A 10,609-nucleotide genomic window follows, 5' to 3' on the forward strand; every position below is an offset into this window, starting at 1 on the left:
CTTTGACTAAACCCCAGGTAGGTGTACACGAACGACTGGTTGTGTAAATGCGAGCTTGGAGGCGCGTGAGTATTGACCTTCTAGTCCTGATAAATTTGCCTCAGTTCAGCTAGTAAGGGCAAAAAGAGAGGTTTCCAGAAATATTACTATAAAACGCCACGCAGAATGTATGCATAGAGACATTTTAGTTCCTGCACACTTGATCGAGACGAGGTGTGTGATAAAATTATAAAATTAAGAACATGATGTGCTGAGTGAGTGACAGGCGACCTGGAAAAAAACCTTTTTTAGGCCGAAATTTCGGCTCATTGTTCCTTTAATTTTCCAGCTTTGCAAAGCTGCAGTTAAGTGTTATGCGGTTTGACAGCGGCCTCCGCTTCTGTCTTGCTGCCTGAAGTGAACATTTACCAGATTGTCAATAATAACAGTTAATGTGTGTCATCATTTTTAATGTTTTTCAAAAGATCCTGTTGGAACAGGAATGAAGCTGCAGTAAAATCTGCCATACACTATTTGTGTTTATTTACTTCTACTGACCTTTGTCTCAGTTTGTCCATTTCGGAATTGGAAACATGGTAAAAGTGTACGTGGGTCTGTGTGTAAATGGTTCTGAACGATCATGTTGTGTGTTTGCAAAGCGAGATGACCTTTTTGGGACCCGGGTCCGATCCCAATAGGATAACTCCCATCCAGCAGATGATCGCCTCGTGCTCCGGGGCCATCCTGACGTCGCTGTTTGGTGAGCGTGTGGCTTCTCGAACCCTTGGCCAGAGGTATCCTGACATTCCGAAGCTCATGCAGGCCATTTGAACTGTTCCTGTGTTCTCTGACCCCTGGCAGTGACACCGCTGGATGTGGTGAAGATCAGACTGCAGGCTCAGAAGCACCCCTTCCCAAAGGGTACGGAAAGGTGCAGAAGTGCCATTTCAATTTACATGTATTCATTTAGCAGATGCTTTTCTTCAAATTGACAAACATTTCATAGAAAATACAATGTGTTCATTACATTAGCAGAAATAGACACTTAGATGCAGACGTCTGATTAAGTGCAGTTAGTTTCTTTCCACCATATGAATCAATGTTCATCACAGGAGTAGCTGTTTAAAACCTTGTAGCAAGAGAAGGGACCGACACGGTCTGGTGAGTGGCAGGTGAGGGGGTTTATTTCTTTGTGTTTGTCACACAGGGACTAGTGAGGGGAGGAAATGGGGGTGCAGGGAACAGGTGCAGATCAGGAGCGGTTGGTGAGGGATGCGGAGAACAGGATCGCTGTTGCTCTCGGCATCTGTCACGCCCAGGAAGCCCTCAGACTCTCCCCCTTCACTCTTGGAGGCCGGGAAGGAAATAGAGCTGTTGATTATTTTCAGCTGTCCCGGCTCCGCCCCCGCCTTCAGACTACCCCGGCGTGCTACAAACCTTTATCAGAATATCAACGATTTCAAATCACATTCCTAGAATAATTTTTACATGAGTAGCTGTGTAAAGGATTATCCAGACATGATCTTAAAGTTATAGAGCATGAACATTTACACCTTACATGAACTTAAGAGATCATGAGTGAAGTGAGTCTGGAAGAGGTGAGTTTTAAGACCCTTTTTAAATTTGGAAAGAGATTCAGCAGTTCTGAGTGAGAGAGGGAGGTTGTTCCTCCACAGTGGAGCTAGAACCAAGAACCTCCGTGCTTTACCTTTCACGTGTGAGACCACCAAGTGGGCAGATGTGCAGTCGCGTATGAGTTATTAATGTTGGAAATTCCTTTTCACGTTTTGTTTGAATGTTGATGTTTGTTTGCTCCCTCCCCTGCAGGAAAGTGCTTTGTGTACTGCAATGGTCTAATGGACCACATCTGTGTGTGTGAGAACGGCAACTCCAAGGCCTGGTACAAGGCGCCTGGCCACTTCACCGGAACACTGGTAATCACTTGTTACCTTATTTTCTCTGTTGTATTCAAGAAAAAGCAACTAACCTGCTCAGTATTGTTTGGTTGAACACCAAAAGGTGCATTTTATACATGCTCCGCAAACAGTTGGTTGAATACGTATATCAGGACAACTGTGGCATGATGGTTCTCGTCTTAAATGGTTGTTTTTTCTAAGGATGCTTTCATGAAAATAATTAGGAGAGAGGGACTGCGGTCATTGTGGAGCGGCTTGCCTCCGACGCTGTAAGTTCTATTTCGGCATCTCGTTTCATCGTTTCGTCGACTCTGAAGAGTCTATACAAGAGGAGAGAGGAATCACATGGCTTTGACTCACTGCAGAGTCATGGCGGTACCAGCGACTGTCATCTACTTCACCTGCTACGATCAGCTGTGCGCAGCCCTGCGGGCAAACGTGGGCGGTCTGTCTGAGCAGGCTCCGCTGTTGGCTGGGGCGATAGCTCGCCGTAAGTGGCTCTTCGTGGGGCCCCAGAACCTGGGGATCACTCAGTGGGGTGTGTTTTGCGGGAACATGAAAACTGCTCCAGGCATGTTAATGGAAACACCAGTACTGTACATCCTGTCGTTCTGCGCGTGTCTGTTTTCTGCAGTGGGCTCAGCCACAGTGATCAGTCCACTGGAGCTGATCCGCACCAAGATGCAAGCGCAGAAACAGTCCTACGGGCAGCTGAGCGAGTGTGTCCGCTCAGCTGTCCACAACGAGGGCTGGCTGTCCCTGTGGCGAGGCCTCGGCCCCACACTGCTGCGAGACGTTCCCTTCTCAGGTGACCTATGATGCTGAGCCGTGTGGCTGGCTCTTTCCAAAAGTCCCTCCTGTCCCCTGACCGTGTGATTCCAATATACTAGATTACATGACTCACACAGACGCCCATATTATCTCCCTATAGTATAGTATTGTTTATTATCTATTCATTTAGTGACTGTGAAGAAAAACCTCAGTTATACAGCAGGGTAATTTTTACTGTATTGGTTAAGGGTAAGTATCTCGATCAAAGGTACTCCAGCCTGATCAGGGTTTCAGTGTTCTTTGAGTAAAAGATGACAGTGATGACTCTAATCACTACGCCACCTGCTGTCAGATGTATGTAATTATTCACTGTCTTTCGTTCTCAGCTTGCACACAACTGCAAGGCCTTTTTCGGGATCTAAACCTACAACCTTCTGTCCTTCACATGGTTTGGCTTCCCCCTCGACAGCGACCTCCCCGAAGCAGTGGGTCCTGTGCATGTTTCCATGGTAGTGACTCTGTCTTTTCTGCTCTCCCCTGACAGCACTGTACTGGTACAACTATGAATGGGGTAAGCGGTGGCTGAGCACACGGTGTAACTGGGGGGAATCCAGCTTCCTCGTGACCTTCACAGTCGGTGCTCTCTCTGGATCTGTGAGTAGAGGGGAGTGGCCTCATTCTCAGGGCTTACCGGTCTTGGAGCCAATGGAAGTAACTGGGTTCAGTGTCACACACTTACATGTAGTCATTATCCTGACACTCTTCCCCTAAGCGACTTACAGCGTTGAGCTTTTTACTGTTATTTACTCATTTATACAACGGAGTCATTTTATTGGAGCAATTTAGGGTAAGTAACTTGCTCAAGGGTACTACAGTTGGAGGTGGGACTCGAACCTGCAACCTGTGGGTCCAGAGTACCTTGCTGAAGGATATTACAGCTGGTTGCCGTGGTCTGGACCCTATCATGGAAACATGGGGTGTAAAGCAGGGTACACCCTGGGTGGGACACCAGTCCTTTACAGGGCAGTCATGTATACATATACACGCACGCACGCACTCTAAGGGCAATCATGAGTCATCGGTTCAGTTGAAACGCACATCCCCTTGGACTGTGGGAGGAAACCAGAGCACCTGGAGGAAATGCGTAAACACAGAAAGAACATGCAAACTCAACACAGACTGAGTCAGGTTCAAACCTCCAGCCCAGGAGCTGTAATCCGACCGGCTGTGCTACTTTGTTTGTATTGACAGTGTGCTTTATGTATTTTGTTTGAAGAGTCTAAAATGTAAGGAATAAATGGTGTTCAATATGAAATAAGATATATTTAAAAAAAAAATGTGTATATGTAATTAAATACAGTATCTTAATGTTTATGGACACTTGAGAGGATGTAATGGATGAGCGGATGGTACAATGGGGGCAACTGGTAGTGTAGTGTTTTGCGCTGCTGCCTTTTGGACCCACAGGTTGCAGGTTCCAATCCCACTCCCTACTGTATTATCCTTGCGTAAGGTACTTATCCTTAATTGCTCGAGTAAAATTGCCCAGCTGTATGAATGGGTAAAAATAACTGTAAACAGATTAAAATAGTAAATGAATAAATGTAAAAGAGGGCGCTGCTCCTTAAGGGTCTTACTTTGCTGTTTGCAGGTCGCTGCTGTGCTCACCCTCCCATTTGATGTGGTAAAAACAAGGCGGCAGGTCGAACTGGGGGAACTCCAGATTATGAACCGTGAGTATTAATCTGCACATATGAATCAACGGTTGAGCCGATCGTGAAACCCCTCCTGCTTGACACTGCTGTCGCTTGCAGTGCCGGCCAAAGTGTCTCCCACGACGTACCACGTCATGAAGAGGATCGTGACGGAAAATGGAGTTAAGGGACTTTTTGCTGGTACTGTAGTCTGTTTTTAATCTCCTGGTGGTACTACGTAGTGAATGGGAGCATGGGGCTCCTTTCTGCAGTGTCACATGTCTTTATGCACTGTAAGTTAGTATTCATCCCTGGGGGGGAGTGTGTGTTACTGATAGTCTACAATCCTAAACTGTGTGACAGCGTCACGATTGATGGTATCCTTTGCAGATGTGACGGAAGCGCCTCGGTCGTCAGTTTCCACAAACAAACTGTGTTTTCATTGTATGTAATTCCTGCAATTTTAGTGTCTTGGTGATGGGAGACCTTTCAGTGGACGTCACAGCAATGTGTGTGTGTGTGTGTGTGTGTGTGTGTGTGTGTGTGTGTGTGTGTGTGTGTGTGTGTGTGTGTCAGAATACAGCATTAGCTGTATTGACTGAAAGCTGAGCTGCTGAGTAGCACATCTATAAAATGCATTATGGGGATGGGGGTGGGAGAGGGGGCTGAGAGGTGTGGTTAACGTCTGGATCAACTGTCCTGCGCTGCTGGGAATAGATGAGTGCAATATAATAATCAAATTATAGACCCCCCCTCAAGCGTTGTGTAAAGTCACCACTAGGTGTCACGATGGGGTGGTGTTAACAGAATGTTATGGTGGTACAACTTTAACATCTATCTGGGTGGAAGTCCTTGTCCACGGTAGGGTCGTGGGGGTCCGGAGCCTATTCTGGAGGTGTATGGCATGAGGCAGGGTAGATAGTCATTCATTTATCTGATGCTTTTCTTCAAAGCAACTTACAATGTTAAGCTTCTTACAGTTATTTACCCTGTTATACAGATGGGTAATTTTACTGGAGTAATTTAGGATAAGTACCTTGCTCAAGGGTACTACAGCTGGAGGTGGGATTGGAACCTGTGACCTTTCTGGGTCCAAAGGCAGCAGCTCTAACTACGTGCTACCAGCTGTCCCTGCATCCTGCTTGGGATGCAACTGCACGCACTGCAGACAATTTAGGGTCGCCAATTCACCTGAACTCACGTCTTTGTACTGTGGGAGGAAACCAGAGCACCAGAAGAAAACTCTTCAGACTCCACACACTGAGCAGGATTTGAATCCACAGCTTTAACAGGAATGTTTTGTGTTCATTTGGCTGATACCTTTGTCCAGGATGGCTAGTAAATAGGAGTTTCCCTGTAAAGGGGGAGGGGCTGATGTTTCCTGTAGTTCTCAGGAGCCCCAGGGGGTAGAGCTGTTCATGATCATCCTCCCACCCCCTCACTGTCCTCACCAGGTTTTCTACCCCGACTCATCAAAGTGGCCCCGGCGTGCGCCATCATGATCAGCACATACGAGTACGGCAAGGCCTTCTTCCGCCAGCACAATCGTGAGAGGGCAGCGGCCCTGCTGAGGGCAGGCCCCTGAACGGGTCCCGGTGCAGCAAGACGGAGGCCGAGCCCTTGTACCCAGGAACTGCCAACAGTTACCAGCTCTGAGATGGCACAACGCTCACGTGTAAGACTGCGGTGGGGGTTGGGGGTAACGAGGCGGGCTGTGGTGCTCGGTGAACGTTGGCATGTCACGGGGAGACGCAGTCCAACGAACGAGACGGAATTGACTGAGTCGCCGCACGTTTCCTGTGGTTCGTCGATATTTTGTAATAAAGGCACAAAACACAAGTGAGCCAATGCCATTTCACCGCAGGCAGAACAAGGTAATGGGTCGATGTCATTGTTCACTGAGTAGTAGCTGGGCTTACATTTATTTATCAGACACTTTTCTCCAAAGTGACTTCCAATGAACTCTATGTAGTGTTATCAGCCCACACACCTTATTCACCGCGGTGACTTACACTGCTAGATACACTACTTACACTGGGTCACTCATCCATACATCAGTGGAAGACACACACAGCACCTGAGGGAAACCCACACAGACACAGGGAGACCCTGCAAACTCCACATAGAGTGAGCGGGGATCAAACCCATGTCCTGTCGCATTGCCCAGGTGCTGTGAGACAGTAGTGCTACTCTCTGTGCCACCGTGCTGTCCGGCGTGCCAGGTTTCGCTTCCTGTTGTTTAAAGTCCCCCCTAAAGGCCCAGGACACCTAATGAAACGTTAAAGTGTGTGTGTGTGTGTGTGTGTGTGTGTGTGTGTGTGTGTGTGTGTGTGTGTGTGTGTGTGTGTGTGTGTGTGGCATTAGATGTATTGGAAACACCACATGCCCGAAGGACTTAAGGCTGTACTGAATGCTAATTGCCAGTAAGCGGCCAGCCAATCAGCACTCTGGTATTTGAATATGTGAGTTACTATGAGTCAGTGCTGAAGCTCCACGTGCGGTGCTTCCAAAATCTGCGTAATTATTGAACGAGGTTGGAGAAATGGGATCATGTCACGTGCCAAATATTGCAGGGGAGAATACAAACTCCAAAATGTGGTATTTAATGTAGCTTTCCAGTTGGGCAGCCATTTCTGCTCAGACAAAAATTAAAAGCAGGAGTGCTGAGCTCAGATCCTGGAAACCTGAGCTGTGGAGAAGAGCAACCTGGTGTTTTACTCCTTTTCTTCCACCCAGATGGGTTTAGGGTCAGAGAAAACCAGATGAACACTATTGCCTTGAGTCAACAGTATTGCCAACTGTAAAATGCAGCTCTCAACTCATGGTGCCACCCCTTTCGTGGGAGTCGAGGGTTTGATGGTGACTCTCCATGCTCGTTGACAGGCCAAGGAATATAAGTCTGTTCCTGATGACTAGGTGCTGATGGGATTTCCTCATGATGCTCTTGTACTCACTAATAAACAGACTAAAGAGTTTCAGAAACAGCAGGGACAAGTGAGACGTCTTCAGTGGCCTTTCCAGCCATGAGGTGTAAACATCCGTCAGCATTTGGAAGAGTGAATCCCCTCAATCATCCTTCACTAAAGTAGAGTCTCCTTCACAAGAAGGTCCAACATCCCACCACACGGTTCAGGATCTGTATGGCAGCACTTCTGAAAGGACCGACGCTGTTCAGAAGGCAAAGGGTGGCCCTACCTATTAGTTCCTTGATTATTATCTATTGAATCCATTATTTTCTCCAGTGCAGTATGTGTGTGTTTGGCAAATGAAAGCATATAAAATACCTGAAAAAAGCTATTGTGTAAACCTGATCATGTGATTGAAAAGCATGTTGTGTGTAATGTCTTACAAGACCGTATGGCCTTATGTTACACGCTGCTGGAGTAGTTTTCCTTGATTTTAGGAGAGTGACGCACCACTGAGTTTGCTGGTATGTGGTTGATGGAAACAATCCCGAAGCTCTACGGAAAGCTGATACAGATTTCCACAGAACTGGTTGTATATTTTGAGAAGGTCACAGGGGACAAGTTAAAGCCCAAAGACACGTGTGTGTGTGTGTGTGTGTGTGTGTGTGTGTGCGCGCGCGTGCGCGCACGGACGGACGGACGTACTGCGTTGGGAGAGGCTGTTACACCATGTCACTGCGAAGATCTTGACTTCAGTCCAGAAACCGGGGAGCCTTTTGGACTCTGATCTCAGCCGGGTCCCGCAGTAGTGGGCTCTTTATAGCCGTCCACATGGCGCACTTGCTTGCTGGGGCAGTGGGCGGGGGGGTCACTGTGGGTCGGGTACGAAAGTCTGACACTCTCACCAGGTTACACACGTACAGCGAGTCCAAATGTGTCCCATTGAGTCCTGCAGCCCATTCAGTTCCATAAAAATCCTCCAGTGTCCTTTTACAATAACATCACCACCATTGACTTTTTCTCATTTTTTGATGAGCAATGTGTTTTGGAATGATTTTATGTACAGATGTAAAAATGCATTTGGGCTTTTAGGATCTAAAGAAACATGAGCCATGTTTGCTTTCCTATTTTTATCACTTCTACTGCTATACTTATGAAAGAAGTAATTGTAGCAGAAATGTATTAAGGTATATATTTTTCTCTCAGCCATCATGTGAACTATTTAAATTATAGTGGACTTCTGTTCCAGGGCCGAGACGCTCTATGTGTACCAATACTGTGAAATTAAAGTTTATGGAATCAACAGTAAACTTTATAGAGTGGATTTGTGGTAGGAAGCGGTGGGGGATATGAAACTCCTCTCTCCGAGGGCGATGTGTTTCATGGTTCTCATTCCACATCGGGGTTCACTGCCCCACCCAGTACCAACAGTAAATGTACCTTTTGATAAAGTCTGAAATATAAAGTTATTAACCTGCTAGTGAAGGGTGTGGAAACTCAGCATACAGAGCACCCTCCACTGGGGTTTAGGAGCCCCACATTTGTAGCAGGTTCCTCTTCATATTAAAAAAGCTCATTTCTGAAGCACTCCACCCCACCCCATGCTTCTGCCCCAGAGAAGGTCTTTTGAAAAATTAATGTTCGCTTTCTGAAACCAGGCCTCCCCATTCTGTAGAAAGGCAGCAGAAAAAGGAGCTGAAACGCAAAACACATCTTCCCCAGGAGAGACACGCGGAGTTCCGTCCAGTGAAGGACAAGAGCCTCGCAAGGCCTTGAGAACCTCAACCACAATCCAAAACACTGGTACTGCGCCACTGTGCTGTTTATTCATCTTTTTCCATTTTGTTTCAGGATTAAAATTATTTTGGGCCCCTTTCGTAAAAGCAAAACAACTGAATTTCATACTGTATGTGATGTGTATTGATTCATGCACTGATAGGGGAGAAAAAAAAAAAAAAATTTAAAGGAGCAAACTGCTTGTTATTCTAATGACCGCTGAGCCCTGGGCCTCAACTGCAGACCAGTGGTGTGCGTCACGGTAAACTGGGTGCAGCACGGAGGCAGCGAGTTACTGCTTCAGACCCCAGACCAACAGCAAGAAAACAAAAGAAAAACTCGTATTGGAGTCACTAACAAACCAACATTTATAGCAGCATAATTAACCGTAAAACAGTGCAAAAAACAGTACATATTAAACAGCAGCACAGACAGACAATCAGCCACCTCTATATAATTCCATACAATCAGTTAGGAAAAGGTATTTAGGGTGCAAAATATGCAGAGAAACAAAAACAAAAACTTAATTTGATTAGGCTAGTTATGAAATTAGAGAAATTTTTGGCACCGGTTATTTCTAAGCTTCATGGTCTACAGGAGGAGAATGTCAAAATGAAATGTCAACTGGACCTACAGTAGTTAATTAAGTTTGGCTACTGATGCAGCATTTTAATTGATATGAATTTCAAAATGTTTAGAGAGAGATTACATTTTCAGTTGCTGGATCGCTTGTACTGTTCAAATGTCACATTCCCACAAGTCTGCAGGTTATTCACAAGCGGCACAACAAGAGATTTACAAAATATTCCATATGGACTCCCAAGACAGCAAGACAACAGTCAACTCATGTCACAGTGGTTCTTTTACTGTGCAGCAATTTCGGAACGGGGGGGGGGGAACTGGAGTGTGAATAATACAGGCAGGAACCTTATAGGATTAAAAAATGTTCTTCATTGTAACATTTATCACCAGGCAACAGCACAAGTTAAATCATTTTTCTGTTGAAAGACAGAAAATGACAAAAAGCTGATGTTTAAACATTCCAACTGGACGCTGAAGGCAGACAGGAACTGGTCCTTCTCAGAGATTTACATTTATTTGTACACTTATTCAGTTTTATGTTGCCTTTTCCTAAGGTGACTTATGCTCTCAGGTTTCCACACTAAACTACTTACACTGATTTACCATTTATACAGCAGAGTAACTATACTGGAGAAATTCAGGGTAAGTATCTTGCTCAAGTGTACGACAGCAGCAGAAGGGATTCAAACACAGGTCCTTTGATTAAGGAGCCATGATGCCAACCACTATACCCCCTGGTGCCTCAGGTGGCACACATGTTGTAAAACCGTTTGCACACAACTTACACGTTAACTGGAATAACCAGTCAGGATACCATTTTGCAAAGTCTACAAACAGGACAACAGGTCCAGAAACCCCATGTATTCAGCGTAAACATCGAACATTTCGATGACTTCACGTCTATATAAATCACATGGAATATCTTTCTTTCAGATAAGAGAAAAATGTCATCATTAGTATGTAGAGTGTAATATTACAAATGACA

At 45.8% G+C, this 10,609-nt stretch overlaps 1 protein-coding gene across 2 annotated transcripts; it reads left to right on the plus strand.

Annotated features, from left to right (window-relative positions):
• Nucleotides 1–56: 56 nt before the first annotated feature.
• Nucleotides 57–6,339, plus strand: slc25a40 (solute carrier family 25 member 40). Of its 2 annotated transcripts, none has more exons than XM_018762932.2 (11): nucleotides 57–213; nucleotides 639–739; nucleotides 841–900; nucleotides 1,807–1,913; nucleotides 2,097–2,164; nucleotides 2,261–2,385; nucleotides 2,530–2,703; nucleotides 3,211–3,320; nucleotides 4,318–4,399; nucleotides 4,481–4,561; nucleotides 5,815–6,339. In XM_018762932.2, the coding sequence occupies exons 1-11, from the start codon at nucleotides 170–172 to the stop codon at nucleotides 5,943–5,945; spliced, it is 1,083 nt and encodes a 360-aa protein (XP_018618448.1). In that variant the 5' UTR covers nucleotides 57–169; the 3' UTR covers nucleotides 5,946–6,339. The 2 variants fall into 2 exon arrangements, with proteins under 2 accessions (XP_018618448.1, XP_018618451.1); XM_018762935.2 differs by having other exon boundaries at nucleotides 4,481–4,542.
• The last annotated feature ends 4,270 nt before the right edge of the window (nucleotides 6,340–10,609 follow it).

Source organism: Scleropages formosus, chromosome 18, assembly GCF_900964775.1.
Source record: "Scleropages formosus chromosome 18, fSclFor1.1, whole genome shotgun sequence".
Lineage (NCBI taxonomy): Eukaryota > Metazoa > Chordata > Actinopteri > Osteoglossiformes > Osteoglossidae > Scleropages > Scleropages formosus.